At 45.6% G+C, this 22,357-nt stretch overlaps 1 protein-coding gene across 1 annotated transcript in view; it reads left to right on the top strand.

Moving 5' to 3' along the window:
• The first annotated feature begins 7,191 nt into the window (after window positions 1-7,191).
• Window positions 7,192-22,357, top strand: part of Igf2bp3 (insulin like growth factor 2 mRNA binding protein 3) — a 126,388-nt gene continuing 111,222 nt past the window's right edge. The window contains exons 1-2 of the mRNA XM_036182048.1: window positions 7,192-7,387; window positions 8,310-8,370. Of these exons, the coding sequence (XP_036037941.1) occupies window positions 7,213-7,387; window positions 8,310-8,370 (236 nt within the window). The 5' untranslated portion in view covers window positions 7,192-7,212. The remainder of the gene's footprint in view (window positions 7,388-8,309; window positions 8,371-22,357) is intronic.

Below are 22,357 nucleotides of genomic sequence, written 5' to 3'. Positions count from 1 at the left end.
CTGAGCCAAGGAGCAAAATTCTAGTAGCTTTCAACAGGAACAAAAGCTGTGTCATCTCGCTGGACTTAACAGTCCATAACCAGATGTAAACAGTATGACAGAAATCATACCTTTTTCTGATATTTTTTCTGACTGACTTTGATGATATTTTTTCCTTGTCCTTTTTATGAATTAGGTTTTAGCAGCTGGACTAGAATTAGAATGTTCACAAGAGTTATTTTAGCTACATGGGGGATTTTTAATAGTAACATGTTTTATTCTTGTTTCAAGATATCAAATACATATCTTTACAAGTCCTCATGAATTTAACAAAATAAGATTTAGTTGCTTCTAAATTTATAAAAAAAAAAAAAAAATCCAAGTCTTCAGAACTCCTAGGAAAAACATTTTAGATTTTAGGTAGATAGGAATGGTTTACCTTACCATGGAAAAATATTTGTTTTTTTTTTTTTTTTTTTTAGAAAAAAATATTTTTTAAAAAATGAAAAATTATCTTAATGATTGACACTGGACCATCAAAAATGAAAACTAAATAAAACAGTTCCAGTTGTTGATACAAAATGAAACCTCCACTCAGACAAAATTTTCTCTTTAGGAAGGCAGGGGTATACTTTAACTGCTCACTGATATAAGCCTGTAAACTCAGCACTTGGGAGGCTGAGACAGGAGATCACCAAGTCAAAGTCAGCCTGGGCTACTTAAAACCAAACAAAACTCACTCTATCTTGGTTGATTAAAACAAAACAAAACAAAACAAAAAATGACCACTAACATTTATATTATTAAACAATACTAAAAAAAGGGAAGTAAATGTTTTAGAAGTCAAATTTGATAAAGATCTCAGATTAGTCTTTTTAAAAAAACTATCTAATGGTGCCATATTCTTTATGAACTTAAGCTGAAATGTTCTGAAATCAAAAGCTTAAGTTTGGCACCCAGTGGGGGGGGCTCCCCCTTTAAAGCTGGGGTCATCAGGCAGGAAGGCTCAGTATCAAAACATAACTGAACTCAGAAGAGAATGAATTTTGGTGAGTCAAGTGGACATGGTAATGAGCCATCATTAGTTAGGCAAGCAAGGAATTAGAGGACGTCTGCTTTATTAAACCTGAAAATGACCTCTTCGTGCATTGCTCCATGAGGGCTTCATCTGCTGGCCTGGAGATTTCCTAGGAGGGACTCTGTGTCATTAAAGGAACGTTAATTCCTAAGGTTTGGAGAACAGATTTCTGGATGGAACAGCCCAACTGTGAAAACAGTAACCCAAGATGTGTCTTTGAATTTACAGAAGTTAGAAAACGCTGAGCAGTGGTGAGCGCCCCACATGCCCCCTGCTCTCACGGTATCTTAGTGGGGAAGCCTAGGTTTGGACCGTTCCTGCAGTGGACTTTTCATGTTTGGAATTCTGTGTCATTTCACCCTTTAGTTAATACATTCTTCTCAAACCTTCCTTGCACTTTCGTTGTGCAAGGGTACATGCACAATAGATGAGTTGCAACCGATAAATAAGTTTAAATACCCAACTCTCCCAGCCTCTTCAGGCCCCTCCCCCTACAAACAAATGCCTAGCTCTTTTGTTTTCTATGGTCGGTCTGGAAATACATAGGAACTCGCCAATCCCCACCGAGTCTTTTCATGAAAGGTCTCATTCTCCCGTTCTACAGAAGAATGAGCCCATGGGAAGCAGTACTGAACAAGATATGGCTGCAGAAAAGAGGAATCCTGCTAGCTACTACTTACCAGTTTACATAAAGTTTACAGACAGATGAAATTCCAACCTCTGACTTAAAGATGAAGATTTAAAACGATACATTTCTCAACCAGATTAAATAAAAACACTGTTTGTATAAACCTTTGTTTTTGAGAAAACATTTGAAAATAATCTCAGGTTTTAGAGTTTTGGCTTGTCTGGATTGATTTTGGAGTTTATTTTACAAGTAGCAACTTACTCTTTAAAATTCTTAAAAATTTTTTTTTTTTGTACACTGAACCGTTTCAAAATACAAAAATAAATCCCAGCCTAAAATAATTTTCAAGTAACCATGGCTTCACATTTAAAGTTTCTTAGATATGGGCTTATTTAAGAATTTTTCCTAAGATTTTTAGCTTTGTACTTTAAATTCAGTCTCTAAGGTTTAATCAGCTTGTTCATCTCAAACCATTTGTGACTCTTCCTGAGTAACTTTACATAGAAGCTTAAAAACCACCATTTATTAACCACATTAGTGACAGGTAGTGGAATTAAAACAATGTAATGATTACTTCTGTTCAACTTCTTGACTAACTCAGTTGTCTAGAATTTGTTTTTAGAAGCTGCTTAAGTAACTGCTTCAAGACCATGGTACAGGATAGTTAGTTAGTCTGTTACTTAAATTCGAGTTGAGACTAGATCTAAACAGTAAAGAACTAAACAGTTTCCCCCAAACCACTTGGAGGATAATGACCTACTACAACAGAAAGTTAACAATACACAGAAAATCCTTTGAACGTTCTGATTTAAACCTATTTCTTCAAAGTCTTCAATATTTGCTGAAGAAAAACCGTTTACCTTAAAATAATTAAAATTATTTGTGGATAAATTTCTGTAATATTTCTGATTGGTTCGTTTCTTTTTCTCCAGATAAAGATTGGTAAAGTATTTTATGCATGTAGACACATCAAACAAATTTACACTTCCTTCTTTTCTGTCACAACCAGAGTTCTGATCATTGTATTTTTGAGAAAAAAAAATAGAAATTTATTCATAAACACAAACCCACCAGCACCTAACTCACACATTGTGTATGTTTACCTTCTCGGCTACTGAAGTAAAATATGATTATTTCGTTTGTTTCGTATTTTCCCAAGCCAATTTTGTATTTATTTATTTTTTCTCACCGTCTCCACCAAACGTCAGTGAAATTAGTACATTTCAGCTACAGAAATCGTTAATCCATCAAGGTCGGTCCCAACTCCACCGGTGTTAGGGCAGCTTCAACGAAAACGTGGTCTCGGCATAGCTGATTTTACCCGGAATTTTTCGTTTGCTTTTTTTTTTTTTTTGCAGAGGTTGTTTGGTTTTGCTTAAAACAACCCTGCGGACCACAAAGGGAGCTGGGGAGGAAGGGGACTGGACGAGTTCTCTGGAAGATTAGTTAAGTTCAGGCACCTGGGAACGTTTGGTTGTGGTTCTTTGAAATGAGGAAAAAAAAGGGGGGGGGGAATAAAAAAAAAAAAAAAGAGGAAAAAACACGGACACATTCGAAGACCCCAAAGAAGAGTCCAGCGGCACTGCGCGTGCGGAGCCCGGAGCTCCAGGCCGGCCCCGCGGACCACGCGCTGCGGGGCTGGGGGCGAGCAGTCCAAGGGCAGGGCGCTGCGAGCGGAAGCCCACCCCTCACCCACCGCCCAGCCAACAAGGGAGCAAAGGGTTATTTTCGCGCCACAAAATATGCAAATGCAGGGGCGGCCCGAGGGCCAATGGGTGGAGACCAGCAAAGACTCCGGAGGCGGCAGCTATCGACGATAGGCTCGCTGCCTCCGCCAATCGGTGAGCGGCCCCGGCGAGGGCGGGGCCTCCCCCGGCGTTGGGTGCGGATCTGGGTTCCGCGGGGCGGCGGGTCAGCGTCGGAGCTCCGCCCCTAGGCCGCTTTTCCGCGCCGTCCCTGCCCGCCCCGCCCCGCCCCTGCGGAGCAGACACAGCCTGCGTCCCCTCTCCGTGGGCACCGAGCATCCTCGAGCGCGCGCCCCGCGCAGGCCCCACGCGTGGATGCGGCCGGATGGTCAGGCTTCCAGGGCGGGCAGTGGCCGACGAGGACCTTCCCCAGTGTGCGTTTCCAGGGGCTCGCCCTCTCTGCGCGGAGCCCGGGAGAGGAAACGAACCACCCCATCTTCCCAGCTCCCGGACACCATGTTTAATACAGATAGGAGTGACAGATTCTGGAGCGAGAGCAGTCAGGTCCCCGGTCTCGCCGCTGGTTTGAAGAGAGTTCAGGGGAGCCGTTCTCCAGAAGAGTGAAGCGTGCCCACCGGCGTGAGGGTGTCAGGCCGGGGCAGGGGAGCCCCAGGGCCGCCAAGGCTCTGCCAACCCAGCTCACAACCTGTGGATACAGCAACCAAAACGAACCTTCTAGGCATATCAAACACTTTTACTTTTCCAGGTCAGTAGAAGAGATGCAGCTGTCGAATGGGTAAACAGATGGGTGGGAGTCCTTCCTCCGTGTAATTAATATTAATTAGGGAGCTACAATTGCTGAAGAATCTGGAGTAGTCTACATACAAACAATGTGAGAAAACTGAAAGCATCTACATAATTTACGAATTTGAAGAACACTGACTTCATATTGGTTCTAGAAAATTCATGTAAGATTTTTTTTTTGCACTAGAAAAGCTAATTAACAATTACCCCGTTGTTTTTGTTTTATTTTTGTTTTTTATTTTGCCACAGAGAATATACTTACCCTTCAAATGCTGAGAGGATTGAAAGTGAGCTATATCCACCTCCCTTTTTGATGTCTCAACTTTATTACTGGAGTAGTAAGGTCCTAGACAGAATATCCAGTTTGTTACAATAATAACACATTAAGTTCACAGGAGCCCAGGAACATATTCATTAAACGCCACACACTTGGCTTAAATTCCAGCTGCTAAGATTTTGACAGTGACAGACAACCATGGGCTAATATATTTATAGAAAACTAAATAATTTATCCCATGTTTTAAAAGCAGTTATTTCGTTAAGTCTCATTTTTTAATAAAACCAGATACAGTTAATTCAGGGAAAAAATCAGTACAATTTTGTAGCAAGCTGATCAATTTGTTGTTACGAAAAATTACTGTTATAAGATCACACTCTTAAAGTGATTTTAGAAAAGCTAACATTACGAATAAAAATATTTCTCCAGCTTTGGTCACTCGAATGAACTACTACAAAAATAAATTTTAAATTTTATACTGGCATTTCTGAATGCCACAGAAGCTAAAAGGAATACATATTTTCCTTGAGAGCTGTTTCTCTTTTAAAAAGCATGAAGGCGGAGAATAACTTAAATAGCTAAACTTAGCCATGAAAAATTTCACCTCCAAAGTGTTCTTCCCAGATTCTAATAATTCTAAACACAGTGTCAGAAGTACACATTTGCCCCATCTCATAAAGACTAAGTTAAGCTTAGGTGAAAATACTGTTAAAGTATGTTTACATTTATACAGTGGGGTTTGCTTGGCAGGAAAGGAAAAAAAAAACTGTTAGAACAGTTGCATTTAAAATGGATGATCTGACACCTTCCGGTTACTTGACAAAATGCAAAAAATCTAGCTCTTACAATAATTCCACGTTTAAAAATAAACGGCTACTCGTGTGTTCTTTGAGAGATACACTTTAAAGTGTTAATAAGGTTTTTGACAAAGAGAAGCAAACTATCAAATTATTAATTGCTGAAGACGTTTGAAGTATGAAGCACATATTTTCTCGATTCACATTTTTTCTCCTAGCAAGAGTAGCAAAACATTAGATTTTTGTCTATATTTGCAGGCTACACAGAACTTCATTTCGGTCATCAAAAACCATCCATGTATCTTTTCCACTAAATACCTAATAAAAACACATCACAAGTTATCTTGTGAGGGCTTTGAGCCGAGCCCACAACCATTACACCACAATCGAAGGTGCCCACCAGGGCAGGAGCACTGCTTTTTTTCCCCCCGTATTCCTGTTCTCGGGCTCACATTGGGTAGGCTCAGGAAGGCTCCACCGGGCCCAGACCCCACCCCCTAACCACCATTGTGCTCATTACCTACAGGGAAAATAATGAATGGCTCGCACGGTCGGAGGCAGGCAGAAGGAGCCGAGGAAACAGTTCCCCGAGCGCGGCCACCACCTAGGGCTGACGCCGAGCGGGGCTCGGTGAGCGTCCCAAGTTCTCTAACTAAAACGATTTCAATAAAAGTAGCAGCACTCCCCGACCCTCCCCCTTCGGGGAAAAAAAAAACAAAACAAAACAGCAAACCACAGGAAGCGAGGGTTTCCCTTTAAGTACCGACTTTTCCCACTCGGCCACCCCCAGCCCCGCAGCCTCCGCCCCGCGCCCCTCCCCCACGCGGCCAGCCCGCCCCCGGCCTCATTTATCCAGAGCCTCCCCGCAGCCGAGCAGCCAATGGGCGGCGAGGCCGAGAGCCACCCGGAGCCTCCGCAGGCGGAGGAGGTGTCGCGCAGACACCCGCCCAGGACGCCGGCTCCCCTCCCCCAGCCCGGGCCGCCCCGCTCGCTCGGTGCCCGGGGCCCGCGAGGGGCGCCGCGCCGCGCCCCGGGGTTCCACGTCCCCGCGTCATCGAGGCCGCCGCGCGAGTTCGAGATTGTCAATTCAGCTCTCGTTGTTAAGTGACCCATTTTTTTTTTTTCCTTTTTTTTCTTTTCAAAAAAATCGAATGGTTAATAAAACTCCGGCAACTGCAACGGCGGGACCCCTTAACCGCTTCCTCGTCTTAAGGAAAAGGCTCGGCCGTCCGAGCCTCCCGAGGCTCGCACCCTTTCGAAACTCGCCGTGCCAAGCGCGGCCCGCGCCGCCGGCGGCTGCGGCTCGGCGCTCGCCGCCCCCTCCCCGGCTCGGGGTCCCTCGCCCAAGCTCGCCTCCCCTCCCCCCTTCCTCTCGTTCTCCTGCCCTTTTTTTTTTTTTTTTTCTTCCTTTCCTCCGAAACCCACTCTAATTGAGGCGCTGGGATTCCTCACGTGAGACGTTGATTTGTAGTTTGAACACGTGGCTCATTCAAAAAGCCGGACACTCGGAGCGGCCGCCCCCGCCCCGCTCCCTTCCCCGCTGCCAGTCACCCCTCGGGGTTTTTTTACGGGGAGGCGGCGCCTGCCCCACGTAGTGTGATATTTTCACAGCCCGCTGGCCGCTGCCAAAGGGGTTGGGGAGGAGGAAGAGACAAAAAGTAGTTTCCCCCCCGCGCCGCCTCCTTTCTCTCGCTAATCCCGCCTCCTCCCCAGAGTTAGGAAGACTCGACGCTGGGCTCGTCGCTAGGCTTTTTCTTTCTCTCCTCTCTCTCTTTTTTTTTAATACCCAGAAGAGGAAAAAGGACCCTGGGATCTGGTTTTCGCCCGCCGCTCCCGTACTCGGGTCACTGTGTGCGGGTTTGGAAGGCGAGGAGAGAGGAACAAAACCCACCGGCTCCATCCACCGCCGTGGGTGCTTTTAATTGAGCGTTTTCCTCGGCTTTTAAAACAACCCCTCTGCCACAATGAACAAATTGTACATCGGGAATCTAAGCGACCACGCCGGCCCCGCGGACCTGGAAAGTGTCTTCAAGGACGCTAAGATCCCGGTGGCCGGCCCCTTCCTGGTGAAGACGGGCTACGCGTTCGTGGACTGCCCGGACGAGGGCTGGGCCCTCAAGGCCATCGAGGCGCTTTCAGGTGGGGCCCAAGCGCGTGGTCTGGGCGTCCCCGTCGCCGCAGCTGCCATCCGGGGCCCGGATTGCGGGGAGCGGGGGGTGGGGTGGGGGAGACGCGCTGTCAGCCGCCGGGGCGCGGCGCGTGCTGCAGGCCGGGCCAGGCGGGCCTCGGGGCCCAGCGTGGACGCCCGCCCGCCCGCCCGCCCGGCCCTCTCTCTGCCCGCTGTCCCCCGGCGGTGGAGAACAGAAAGTGGCCTCAGCCCCACGCCCGAGGGAGGCCGCGTCCAGGCGGCCCCGCTCCACCCCGCTGCGTCCACCTCGCGGGGTCGTTGGAGCGAAAGGGGCAGGTGGGCGGCGGCGGCCGGCTGTCGCCAGAACCGCAGCCCTGCCACGCGCGGCGCCGCGGTCCGGGCCCGGGCGCGCTCTGCCCGGATGCCCGAGGGGAGAGCCGCTGCCGGTGCCTTTCGGTTCCCCAGCTGCACTCCAGGCCGGCGCCTTGCCTGGTCAGAGCGTGTTGACCAGCAGCACCCCGGCCGCCCCATCCCTTCCTGGCACCCTGGCTCCTCCATCCCACTGCCCAAGGCTCCAGGCCAGCCTGGACGTGGACCAGGAAGAAGGCCTGGCGCCCCCATCGCAAGCTGTCTGTTGGGGGTGTCCCTTTTGCAGACTTTGGGTGGCCCCCTGAGGGGGTCGGGGAGCGAAAATGCAATCCAAGTGCTGAGTTTGACTCTTGGTCTCCCTCCCTAGCGTTGTTGCAAGTTAAAAAGCCACACCCACCCGAGGGGTCAGCTCCGCACCCTCTCGGTGCCCTGCTCCTCCCTTGTTCTTGAGCCTGTGGGAATCTTGGGGCCCTCCGGAGGTCCCCGGAGCGGGCTGTGTTTTAAAGACTGTAAGTTTCAAGGCGGGGAGACTAGCCCTTCGTCTCGCCTCTTGTGTGTCCACAGGTAAAATGGAACTGCACGGGAAGCCGATGGAAGTTGAGCACTCGGTCCCCAAACGGCAGAGGTGAGCTGATTTACCTTTTTCTCTCCGCTTTGTAGGGAGAAAGCACTGAACACAAATGAAAATTAGGACCACTCTGGCTTACACGCTGGGGCTGCGGCTCAGCTTGCTGTTTTTTTTCTCTTGCATTTAAGTTTATGGCAGGTGTGTATGCGCGTTGATAATTCTGGGAAGTAATCGAGGGCTTGTCTGTCGCCCCTGCTTCTAGGTTATTGTTGCTGTTAGAAAAGCCTGTCAAGGAAGCTCTCGCAGCTACATGTTCTTGTCAGAGCAGGTCTAGTCGCTTCAACTGGAAACCCGAGTTTCAAAGGGCAAAACAGTCTTTGGGAACGCACGGGATTTAGGGGGCAGGGCCAGGACGGACGTGGGGGGCTGGTCGGAGGTGGTGGGTGCTTCTGAGAGAGGAGGAACACAGTTGCCTTTGCCCTGGTTCACTCGCCAGCCAGCGGCCATTGGAATACAGAGAGTGAATGCCGGGGTCCTGCAGCCTTTCAAAGTTTTTGCAAACAGCGCCTTTGTTCAGCTGCTCCTGCCTTTGGTGTGTTTTTGCTTACAAATAACCACCAAGAGGTGGTGAAGGCTGGGAGAAAGCTACTTCAGTGGGCTTTCTCTCCAGGCATCTGGAGCTGTTGGCACTTTACAAAATATTTGCAGGCTGTTTGAACTACTGAAGCTTTTTTGGAGAAATGGCTCTTTTCCCCCTGGCACAGGCCAGTTCTGGACTCTAACTCTTAACTGGAAAGACTGAGGTTAGCCTTCTGCCCTTGTGGGTTTTGCAAGGTGGGGCTCCGGTTTCTGTCTTGCCCTTTATGTTCGCTTCCCTCATTCCTAACCTGGACCAAACAATGAGCTTGAAGTTAATTCAAACCAGGGCTGTGTGTATCTGGTTAAGTATTTGTGAGAGTGTGCTCTGGGGGACAGGGAATTGCCCTGTAAAGATAGAGGCAGGAAGAATGCTATGTCACTGTTTTGAATGAAGCTCTCTTCCACATGAATCATTTCACATTCCTGGTTTTAGGAATAAACTGGTGTGGAGATTTGTAGAGTTGTTTTTTTTTTTTTTTTTAAGTATTTGCTTAATTTTCCTTAAGATGATTGGAAAGATATTTGAGCAGCCTGATTTAGTTCTAGTTAAGGAATTTTGGTAGGGGTCAAGTTATTTCATACAGTAGAATGTAATCAGTTTTTTTTTTCTCCATCTTCTAAAATAGATGTGGATGAAAAGTACTAAGTTGATCTTGGTTTCATAGGAATTTAAGCAACTGAGTGACAAGTCATGTGCCCTTAAGAAGTTTAGAGACCTAGCCTGTGAGTCACTCACTTTGAAAAGATGGAACTTACTAGCGGGGTCAGGCGGCGGTGGCGCACGCCTGCAATCCCAGCACTCAGGCAGAGGCAGGAGGATCTCTGAGTTTGAGACCAGCTTGATCTACAGAGTGAGTTCCAGGACAGGCTCCAAAGCTACAGAGAAACCCTGTCCCTTGAAAAGAAAAAAAAAAAAAAGAAAAAAAAGAAAAAAGAAAAAGAAACTGTACACATGCTAGTTGGTTTCATGTTTATCCAGTATATCTTGGTTCTTGTTGATTTTCCCCCCTGTGCTTGGGATCAAGCCAGGGCTTCATTTATGCAGGCAGACACTCTACCACTTGGGCTACATCCCCAGTACTTGGTTTTTATCAGTTGTTGAATTAAAAGTAAGCAAGAAGAAAAGAAAAAAAAAAAGGTGTTATAGCTCAGTAGAGGAATGCTTGCTTAGCATGCTAGAGGCCTTGGGGTTCCAGTGCCAGGAAGGGCAAATGGTTATAATGAAAGGGACCTTTTGGAATTTAAAACCTTGACTGTCTTGAGTTTTTCAGGACCCGTTAATGTATTGACCTCCATTTGAAGTGCCTCTGCTTTTTCAGTTTGCTGTTAATGTCTCCTTAGGTGTGGAGAATTAACTTTGGAACTTTGGTAACAACTGCTGGTCTACTCCTAAAAGTAACAGTTACTTGTTACTTTTAAATTGTTACTTTTGGATGTGAAGGGTTCCTCTTTTGGAAAGCTAACAGACGGATGTAGCAAGTGGGAGCAAATGTTTACTGGAAGCTTCTTCAGTTTATTAACAATGTAATAATAATAAGGAGCCGTTCCAGCTTTCCCCCCTACTACTAAAATGCTTAGCATTTTAAATACTGTAGTGCTAGCAGAGAGAAGTACACTTTGTTTCTGACTTGAGAGCAAATGAGTGCTCGAAATCCTTTACTGAACTGTCTTAAGTAGAGCCTTCTTTATCTGCCTGGGAAATTTGCTGTTCATCTATGTTGCGATTCAGTTTTAACTGGACCTTGAAGTTGTGCAGTTTTGCTTATCTGGGCTCTTTCATCATCTCCATGGGCTCTGGAAGAAGGCCAAGAAGTGACCTGGCAGCCACATGCTCACATACCTGTGACTAAGTTAAGAGGTGGCTCTGGTGTGGATTACTTTGATAGTTAGTTGATTGCACAGCTCAGTCAGATCAATAGATTGCCAAGGTAGCCTGCTGAATGTTGAGATAGAGTTTGTTATGCTTAGCAGTCATTTTTCACCATTATGTGGGCATCTGAGTCAGGCACGCCCACTTATAGGGTAGTGACCTTTATACCTGTTTGCAAGGCATGTTGGGAAGTGGCTGCCGGGGAATGCTTCTGGCAGCACTCTGAGATGGATGAAGAGGGAAGCAGGCACAGAGGTGATTGGATGCTTTGCAGGCTAGCCTAGCTCTAACTGCAAGCCGAGCTGGGCGGGACCCTTTCGGGAAGGGGGTATTGTTGAGTTTGGTTCAAACCAAGCTTAGTTCCCCATTACTGAAGTCTCAAGGGAATGTGGGAGGAATGTGGCTTTTCTGCATTCAGATGCCCCTCTGTTGTAGATTACAGCAGAGTGCACAGGGCCTGAGGATGCCTGTTTCCAGAAGAGAGGATTGCTTTGGACTCTGAGATGGTGTTACACCCTCAGTCCCAAATTCAAAGGATACAGCCTAAGAAAGCTTGATAGCTTCCAGATCAGGACCGATCTCCCCCACCCCCCAACATAAGGTGAGTGAGGAAATAGTTTTACCTAGGAAGGATTGTAGAAGAAAGTGTGGTTGGAAGGGCTGCTGGTGTCTGGATGTCGCTGTGTGCTTATGTAGACGGCACTGCTGCCCTGTTTTTGTTATGTTGTGGGCTCTTGGGCACGGGAGAGGGATTGCTAAAGTTGCTGACGCTGCAAACGGAGACATGGTGGTTTCAGTTAAATTTCCGTGCCTTTCAGAGTCTTGATTTCTCACATTTTCAGATTTTCACAGCCGACTCATATTTGATCAAACTTGTGATTTAGTTCTTAACCTTGGTTATGAATATTTGAATAAAGGAGAGAAAGTATAGGATGTTATAGTTAATGTGTACCAAGAAGGATCCTTGAAAACAGTTTGTGGTACTGGAGCTCAAGTACTCCATGTTCTTAATGAGTCAATAAAGGGAACAACGTACTTTGGTACTGGAATCTTGTGCTCATGACATCAGTTGAGTAGAACATGATAGAAATTACTGGGGTTCCATCCCATTGTAAGTGGCGACTTAAAAGCTAGCATGTTGCTTCAGTGGCAATTAAGTATGGGATAGATGCAGCATAACCAGTAGTCCGGGCATGGTAACTGCAGACTGTTTGGCGGCCTTCAGAGCTGTTTTCAATGCTGAACATTTAAACACAGGTAAAGTTCTTCCTTAGCGGTATGGGACAGATGAGTCTCTCTTTAATTGTGGACTTTCTCACACATGCAGATACTTGAGGTTTAATGTTAGGGAACTTGGTTGGGAAAGAATTTCAAGCAAAGTTATCTTTTGAGTGCACAACTTAAGATCACCAATGTCTGTTAAGTGGTTGTGGCTGGAGATTTTTTTTGTAGTTGTTGTTTTGTTTTGTTTTTTAGAATTTCCTATTTGCTCATACAGTTAGAAAGAATTTGTGAGATTTCTTTTTTGCTTTGGCCTTAATAGAATTTTTAGAAAGGAAATGCTAAGTAGCTTCTACCATGGTTTGTTCACAGCAACCCCGAGGAAGATGTCACTGAAATATGACATCTGTCCAGAGGCAGTGGGAACCCTGACTTCTGATTTTGGCTCTTACTTTTGACCTGTGTGGTTGTTGGGACTCTGTTCAGGCCAGATTCTGTTGTGACAGACTCTAAGGGTGTAATTTGACCTGAGGTTTTGCCACTTCCTGGAAGCAAATGGGTTCTCAGATAGGCTTAGAATTTAAAAGTACCTTTGGAATTATAGAGATCTGTTGTTTTCTCTCTAAGGAGCTTGACTTGAAGCTTTCTGTAGTACAGTAGTTCTGTGGCTTTCCCCGCCTTTTTCCTGTGTACCGCTTTCAAGCAGTCAGTGAGTGGAAAATTATCTTTGCCATGCTCTGAAACCCTTTGTGAATCTTGCCGCCGCCGCCGAGGCTATCCTTTCAGGACTGGGGTCTTGAATTAAAGTGAAGCTGTTGAAGCACCCCATCTCTGTGAGGGACCTTGCCGTTGTCCTTAGCAGCTTCCAGGCAGTAGCTTTCCCAGCAGAAACTCACTTGTGAGAGGTATGAATTATCCATTCACTCACTCAGGCCGTTGGTTTGGTCTGGGAGGAAGGAGAGGCGGAAAGATGGTTTAGCCATGCTATTCTTAGTTCTGTTTCCGTTATCAGTGTTGCCTCTGATTCAGGCTTCCAGAGTCTCAAGACAGGAGATGGCACTGTGGGAGCGGTGACCAAAGGGTTGGCATTCTCAGTTAGGATTTCTGCCCCCCACGTCTGCCGATGTTTACAAATGGCTGTTACTGCTAGGGTTTGCTGGAAGGCTGCTGTTAGGCACACTTTGGAGAGCGCTATGAAAATTGAGGGTGTAATTTATCATGACCTGAAGTCTTGTCTGGTAAGTGCTTAGTATTGGTGAATAAATAGTAGCATTATATATATATATATATATATATATATATATAGAGAGAGAGAGAGAGAGAGAGAGAGAGAGAGAGAGAGAGAGGTTTTTTTGAGACAAGGTTTCTCAGTGTAGTTTTGGTGCCTGTCCTGGAACTCGCTCTGTAGACCAGGCTGGCCTTGAACTCACAGAGATCCGCCTGGATCTGCCTCCCGAGTGCTGGGATTAAAAGCGTGTGCCACCATCGCCCAGCTAATAGTAGCAAATGTTAACATGGTGTGTGAATTTTGTTGCCCCGAAAGGCAGGGACGACCTTACACTGCAACGACTGTGTATGTTGTGGAGAATTATCCTGAGATCATTTAACTTGATTAAGAAATAGTTTGAACTTACCAAGAAAACTGTAGTAGATAAGATGAGAAAGGACCGAGGGTTGTGTTTTTCTTTTGAGGCTAGATCTTGCTATATAACCCAGGCTGGCCTCAGACTCTTAGTTGTCCTGCCTTGGGCTCCTGGGGGCCACGATTACTGGGATCTGTTACCACACAGCGGGCTGGAAGTTCTTAGACTACCTCACATTATTATCACTTTATAGTTGTCTACGGAGTCAAGTCTGTTGAACTCATGTAGTGCATATTCTGCCCAGCAAACTGTAGCAGAACTTACTGGTTCAAATAGCTTTTTTGAGGAGACAGTGTTTCTTGTTTCTCAGGCTGTGTAGCAGAGGATGATCCTGAATTTCTGATCCTCCAGCCTCTACCTCCTGAATGCTGGTTATAGGCATCTGCCACCATGTCCTGTGTGTGTGCTGGGGGCTGAGCCCACAGCTTTGTGCATGCCAGGCAAGCAATCCACTAATGGGTGTGTTGCATCCCCAGCCTTTTTTAGTTTCTTTCTTTTGAGACAGGATCTCACTATGTAATTAATGCAGGCTGACTTGGAGAGCCTTCTGCCTCAACCTCCTGAGGTCTCTGTTCCCAGGTGTGACCTCAACACTCAGCACAGCTCACTCTTTCCCTTGTTTCTCAGGGTCTGTTAGGTGGTTGGTTCTGTCCCACATGATGGCATTTTGGATGATTTACTAAAGCTGGATTAAAGAGTTCTGGAGGGGTCATCCCTATAACTGGCCCCCAAGTGTGCTTCTCCTTGTCCAGGTTCAGTCTCATTCAGTTAGTAGCCAAAGGGTGCCCCCCACCCTTTAGAGATTGCCTCATTGTTATCTCTGTCCCAATCCATTAATTAAGGCAATTCACCAGGCCAGACTAGATGCAAGAAAGATAAGGGGACTGACTGTCTCTGTCTGCAGATGATGGAGTTGTGTGCATGATTATCTAGGGAGGAGTTGATGGGTGGTGGCCATCTTTGATTGTTCCGCTGCTGGCGGGGATTGCAGTCCAGTCTAGGATGTGCTCTTTCTACCTCAGGGCTCTAGCCCAGGCCTTTGGTTTTTTTGGACAGGGTCTCTCCGTGTAGCTCAAGGCTGGTTTGAGATGGCTGTGTAACCCAGGATTATCTTGGGTCTTAAAATATTTAGGAAATTATTTGAAATTGATGCTATTTCTGCTAAAGGAGGTTGTTGACTCCAAGTGCTTGGAACATAAAATATTTGAATATTGGACCAAAGGTATAATCTAGTGGTAGTTTATCTATCATATACAAGGTCAGGGCTCAATTTCCAGTACTGAAATCGGTTTTATTGCTTTAATCAATAGAAATGGAGAGCCATTCTCTGCTTTTATTTCCTCAAAGGATGTGTTGGTGTTAGCAGATACTCTGTACATTTCTAAGACACAACCACAGTGTGTGCTGATGAATTAGATGAGAGAGCTGAGACTCAAGGATGACAGATGTTCTGGTCAGAGCAACAGGGTGGAAAATAGTGACATTCACTGAAGGGGGCATTCCTGGTGAAGGGACAGATTCTGGGATGAAGGTAGGAACTTTAGTTTTGTCAAGTTTCTAGTACTTAAGAGATAGAAAAGAAGTGGAGAAGGCTGCTGTATACTTTGGTCTGGAGCTCAAGGGGAGGTAGCAGGTAGAGATAAAAATGAGATTCATCACATGGGTTCACCAACAAAGTGAAAGTAACTTGGTAAGGCAATTTCTTTGTGTAAAAAGTGTGTGCCAGAGGGGCTGGAGAGAGGATCCAGGTTCTGTTCCTAGCACCCACATGGCAGCTTGCAACTGTCTATAACTCCAGTCCCAGTGGCTATGCCTCCTTCTGATCTCTACAAGTGCCAGGCAGGCAACTATATGGTGCCCATACATGCATACAGGTAAAATACCCTCATACACATGAAAGTAAATAAATCTTTAAGAGTGGGGAAAAAAGGTGTGTGTGTAGGTGTGTGTGTGTGTGTCTGTATGTCTGTGCCTATATGTCTGTGTCTGTCTGTCTGTCTGTGTCTAGTGAGTAGGAATGGCTGAGAAGAAATAGCCTCTATTTTGTCCCTAATGTAGATGGTGACTGTCTCATCTCATTCTAGGAGTTTGACCTCACAGTCTGTAGCCCTGGCTCTCCTGGAAGTCCTGGAACTCACTCTGTAGATCAGACTGGCCTCGAACTCTGAGATCCACCTACCTCTGTCTCCCGAGTGCTGGGATTAAAGGCGTATGCCACCACCCACCACACTCAGCTTTCAAGGGTCCTTACTAGGCTTAGTGCCTTTGATAGAAAAAACCCTTTTCTTCATAATGGTCAGGTAGAGAGAGTTTTGAGGAAAAGTAAAATCGACTGTGGAAGAGGAAGGTGTAATCACGTGTTGGGTACTACTGAAGAGTTTTGTGATGTGATAAATACGTGAGTGGAGGTGGTATTAAAGCTCAGCCCTGAGGCTGAAGAGATGCCTCAGCAGTTAAGCACGTTTGCTGCTTGTGCAAAAGATGTGGGTTTGGTTCCCAGCACTCTGAACCATCCCTAATTCCAACAGCCCTCTGACCTGCAGACACCAGTTATCCACACGATGCACATAGACACACACAGGCAAAACACTCACATAGAAGATCAACGGAAAGCAAAAATGAAGGAGATTTATGTAAGATGGTTGGGGGCCACCATTTGTGCTATCTCATTGGCCCAAATTAACCATCATCCCCCTCCCCCCCTCCCCAGACAGGGTCTCTCTATGTAGCTCTGGCTGTCCTGGAACTCACTCTGTAGACCACTTTAGAGATCTACCTGCCTCTGCCTCCAGAGTTCTGCTGGGATTAAAGACATCAATACCACACCTAGTTAGCCAAAATAAATAAATCTTAAAGAAAAACAACTAACTGGACCTTCTGGTACTGCTGTAAGTGGATGGATTTATAAGAATGACCTGGAATATTGTCTCTCTCCCAGATTTCATTTATTAGGCTCTTGGGCTGTCTTCCTAATTTCTAGAAACATTTATGAGTTTATTGTTTCTAATCTGTTAGAGCTGGAAGAGTCCCCTAACTCTGGTAGGTGATCTTGCTCAACAGACAAGACCTGTTAGTGACATCTGGCCAGGACCTATTGCCTGGTGTATTTCAGCATTTCTGATGGCTGTGAGCTCAGTTTCTTATACAAATAATACTGCTTTTTATTAACATACATTTGGGAACTCCTCCAGAAGCTATCTTAGGTTGCAAAAGGGTGAGGTCAAGTTCAGATCTCCTATAGAGCATAACGACTTTGACAAGCAGAGGTTGGAACTGTTGGTCAAGTCATTTTGCATAGCATAGGCTAGGGTTAATAATTTGTTAGGCTAGTGTCGACCTCTGTTGCTCAGGCTAGCCTAGAACTCTAAATTCCCTAGTCACAGCCTCTCCCACTGCTGAGGTTACAGGTATGTATCGCCACACCTAGCTCTTTAAAACACTTCAATCATTTGGTTATTTTTGGCTGCTGGGAGAAGTTAAACATTCTTTTCATTTTACTCATAAAACTTATGCCACAAGAAATAAGATCTTTTGAAAGTGCCTAAATTCCTCCTTAGTTTTGCTTCCTTGAAAATCTCGTCCCAGCTGAGAGCAGGTTCCCGAATTGTGAACTCCGCCTTTGACAGCCACCATACCTGCCGGAAAGAAGTGCGTCCTTCCTTAGCTCCGCGGAGCTTGAGGGATTTGGCTTCCTGTCAAGATTTGTGTTTGTCTGTGTAAGTTCTTTGATCAGTAAGATGCTGTTTGGGGCTGAAGAGCAGGCTCAGCAGTTAAAAGGTTAAGAGCAGACATCACTTTTCCAAAGGACTAGAGTTTGATTCTCTCATAACCACCTGTAGCTCCAACCGCAAGGGATCTGACTGCTTGCACAGGCCCTTGCATACATGCTGCTTACACACACACACACACACACACACACACACACACACACACACACAATTAAAATAAAAATCTTTTTTTTTTTTTTTTTTTTTTTAAAGTGCTACTTTCTCAGTGTATTAGACACCTACTGTTTTCATGAAGGAAAATTAAAGAGATACAACAGTAAATTCTTCTGTGGTATTAGTTGCTGTACGAAAGGATTCTCCATAGAGCCTTGGGCGAGGAGAATGGCCAACAGCACTACTGCTGGCCCCATTGCTTTGCACAGCCTGACTTCACTTTCCCCATTAAGTTGCCCAAATCCTCAAGTGGCTTACTTGAGGATTTACAGCAACCCTATCGTGTTTGCGGGGACAAGTCAGGGCAGAGACATCTGGTTTCTTGCTGTTTCTGAAGTTTGGAAGTCTTTGAAGGGTTGACTTATTGCAGTCTTCCTTTACGAAAGACAGCTCAAAGTAGTGGGGAGTCATGGTTTATTACAGAGTGAAACATTCAGGGACTCTAGTTTGGTTTTGTTTTTGGAGACAGGGTCTCCTGGAGCCAAGGCTGGCCTTGAGTGCCTGACACCGCTACATCACTTTCCCAGGGCTGTGGTCATAAGCAAGTGCTACCACACCCAGCTCAGACACTGGTTTTTTGTTTTTGTTTTGTTTTGTTTTTTAATTTTCAGAATAGTTGTGAGGTGCCACATGGATCCCCTGGAGTGGCAGTCAGGGCTCCTAAACACTGAGCCATCTCTGCTGTCATCAGTTTTCAGAAGGAAACCAAAGCCTGCCGTGGTGGTTCACGCCTTTAATTCCAGCAGAGGCAGGTGGATCCCAGAGTTCTGGGACAGCCTGGTCAGGAAAGCAAGTTCCAGGACAGCCAGGACTACACAGAGAAACCTTGTCTCCAAAGCCAGAAAGAACAACTAAAAACCAAGACCTTGAGTGCTGATACAGTTTTTAGCAGCTTCATCTAACTCTGAATGAGTTGTGGGGTGGGGTGGGGGTGGCGGCAGCTGAGATTGTGAGAGTAGGGTGTATAGAGAAGGCCCAGCTTTCCCCCTTGAGTGTGACTCTGGGTGTACGTTCTTAGGCTCTAAAATGGTGCCTGTTTGTCCCAGCTTTTTTGGAAGGGCTCTGCCTTGTGGAGGGAAGTCTCTTTAATTCCTACTATTGTTGAGGATTGGGAGCCTTGGAGGGTGACTACTTTATGGGTCTTTGGAGAACTGAAGAGCCTGTGGAGGCTCTAGTGTAGCCTAAAGGATATGGGGTCGGAGATCTTTGCTTTGGGTTTGAATCCTAATTCCGCATAATAAAGGGGCATGGTAGTGTTTTCTTTCTTTTTTTAATGAAGATTATTATTGTGTGTGTATGAATGTTTGCTTGTGTGGATGTATGTGTACCATGTGTGTACTTTGTGCTCTTGGAGGCCAGAAAAAGGGCATTGGACTCCCTGAAACTAATGTTACAGCCAGTTGTGAAGCTGGGAACTGAACCCTGGTCTTCTGAAAAAGCAGCAAATGCTTTGAACCGAACTCCAGCTAACACTCTACTCTGGCATGCTAGTGTTTCAGGATGAGGAAGTTGAGGCCAGAGAGGGTTTCTTCATCTGGGACTGTGTTTTGTGGAAAGCACAGACATACTTTTACTCAGTAGTGACATCCATGGCAGCTGCTGGGTTTCGGCCCCTTGAGAGTCAGATGTGAAAATTGGATAAGGGTAGATTGGATTTGGAGGTGATGGCAAATGTAAAAGGTCTTTGTTCTGTTTCCTGACATCTACTCATTTACGTAGAAACGTGCTTCTGGGTGTAGTGGTCATACCTGGGATCCGCACTTGGGAGGTGAGGCCAGCCTGGGCTACCTGATGCTATCCCATCCAAAACTAAAAGTCTTTCTCTCTTTCCTCCCTTTCTCTCTCCTCCTCCTCTTCTTTTCTTGTTTGTTTGTGATAGAGACTAATGTACTCCAGGCTGGCCCTGAACATCTGTCTGATCTCCCAGAATGTTCAGCACTGTGGTTACAGGCATGTTACCTTCTGGGTGTTTTGTTTACAGTGAGCATGTGTTAATTTTTCTCTCACAGTTTGGCAGAGATGTAATAGACCACCAATAGACTGTGTAAGTATTGAACATGTGAGCTTTCCATTTTTTGGTGAACAATTAAATCAACTGAAAACATGAAGGTGAGGGTGAGGTCAGAGAGATGGCCAAATAGCTGAGAGCTGCTCTTCCAAAAGGCCTGGGTTCTAGTCTCAGCACCCACATAGCAACCAACAGCCATTCTGTAATTCCAGTTTCCGGGACTCAGTGCCCTCTCCTGGCTTCCAAGGACACCAGGCGTGCACATGGCGAATAGACCTACATGTAGACAAAACACTCATACAAATAAAGATAAAAAGAGAAACCTCTTTATTTAAAAACAATAACAGTACATAAGGGCTTATGAAACGGCTCAGTGGATAAAGAGTCAACGGTTGCCACCAAGCCTTGTGACCAAGTTTGATCAGGAACCGTGTGATGGAAGAAGAGAACTGATTTCTGTAAGTTGTTCTCTGACCTCCACATGTGTGCTACTCATGGAAATAAATAAATGGTTTAAAAAAAAAAAAGCAACCACACAGTAAAATAAAAGAACTCTCTCTCTCTTTCTCTCTCCCTCTCTCTCTCCCTCCCTCCCTTCCTTCCTTTTTTCTTTCTTTCTTCCTTTTTTTTTTTTTTTTAATTTTATTTATTTTCAGAGAGGCATGGTGGAAATGCCTTGATTCTAGCACTTAACAGAGACCACTGGATCTCGGATCTTGGTCTACATAGTGAGTTCTGGGCCAGCCTAGGCTTCATAGTGAGACTTTATCTCAAAAATATTCTTACATTTAAGTGTGTGTGTGTGTGTGTGTGTGTGTGTGTGTGTGTGTGTGTGTGTGTGTGTTGGTGGGGGTGGGGGTGGGGGTGGGGATGGGGGGGCGGTTCTATGTATGTGAATACCAGTATCTTCCCAAGTCAGAGGTGGCAGGTTCTCTGGAGTTGCAGTTATAAGATATATAAGTTGCAGTATGAGCTGGAGCTCCATGTTTCGGCTCAGCTTGCTCCAGGAATTCCTTGTCTTCATCCTCTGTGAACTGGGATTATAGGCAGATGGCCATGCCCACCTGACACTTTCTGTGGGCTCTGGGCTTCCAAACGCTGGCCCTCAAGCTTATGTAATCACTTCACCCACAGATCCTAGCACCATCCCCTTACAAATATTTTATATATATATATATATTATATAATATTATATAATATTATATTATATTATATTATATTATATTATATTATATTATATTTAATTACTTTTTCCAAGACAGGGTTTCTCTGTGTAGCTCTGGCTGTTCTGGAACTCACTTTGTAGACCAGGCTGGCTTTGAACTCAGAGATCTGCCTGTCTCTGTGTCCTGAGTGTTGGAAATAAAGGAGTGCATCACTACCACTTGGCTATAAAAAACTGTTTATAATATGATTCTCTTTTTTTAATTTTTTTTTATTTTTTGGTTTTTCGAGACAGGATTTCTCTGTGTAGTTTTGGTGCCTGTCCTGGACTAGCTCTGTAGACCAGGCTGGCCTCGAACTCACAGAGATCCACCTGTCTCTGTCTCCCGAGTGCTGGGATTAAAGGCATGTGTCACCACCGCCTGGCTTATAATATGATTCTATCTAGTGCTCTTACTATATGTTTTTAAGACTCTTAAGTGTAGTATGGATACCTGTGAGGTATATTTATGCAATAATTTACTTTTTTCATGATAGCATCAGTCAGATATTCTCACATATGTATCATTGAACTCTCCAGAAGTTTTTCAAGTGTGTTGTTGTGCTAGAGGCTCAAACTCAGGACTTCCTTTGTGCTGGGGAAACCACTACTGTACCCATGGCCCAGGAATTTCTTTCTTTCTTTCTTTCTTTCTTTCTTTCTTTCTTTTTTTTTAAGATAATATCTTACTGTGTGCAGCTCAGTTTGGTCTCCAACATTCTAATCCCTAGCTTTAATCACCTGAGAACTGGGATATAGGAATGTACTATCATGACTGTTTTTAGTCTGGAAAACTTTATAACACAAATTCTTAGATCAGGAATTGCTATATCAAACATATATATTTAGCTGGGTGTGATAGTGTCTGTGTAAAAGCTGGAACTTGGGAGCCTGAGTCAGGCAAATTTCTGACCAGCCAGGGTTACACAGTGAGACCCTGTCTCAAACAAAATAAAGTAAAACAAGACCCCCCCCAAACCAAAACAGCTAAAACTTAAATTTGTAAATGCAATGGAGGAGGGGAAACTGAAATTTCTATTATTGACAGGATTAATTATAGGCTGACAACAAAGAAAGCCTCTTGTGATGGTATGCAGTGAGACAGTGGGCTGTGATGTGAGGGTGCATCCTGGAGGTGATGCAGGATGGGGGCTGAGGGCCAGGAACTGCTGTGATGTGAGGGTGAACCCTGGAGGTGATGCAGGATGGAGGCTGAGGGTCAGGAACTGCTGTGATGTGAAGGTGCACCCTGGAGGTGATGCAGGATGGAGGCTGAGGGTCAGGAACTGCTGTTATGTGAGGGTGAACCCTGGAGGTGATGCAGGATGGAGGCTGAGGGTCAGGAACTGCTGTTATGTGAGGGTGAACCCTGGAGGTGATGCAGGATGGAGGCTGAGGGTCAGGAACTGATGTGATGTGAAGGTGCACCCTGGAGGCGATGCAGGATGGAGACTGAGGCTGACCTATGTTTCCAAGTGAGGTCCTGTCTGCAACCAAACAATCACCAATACAAGCAAA

Source organism: Onychomys torridus, chromosome 3, assembly GCF_903995425.1.
Source record: "Onychomys torridus chromosome 3, mOncTor1.1, whole genome shotgun sequence".
NCBI classification, from domain to species: Eukaryota; Metazoa; Chordata; class Mammalia; order Rodentia; family Cricetidae; genus Onychomys; species Onychomys torridus.
Note: the sequence above shows the minus strand (reverse complement) of the source record. Positions and strands in the feature narration are given on the sequence as shown.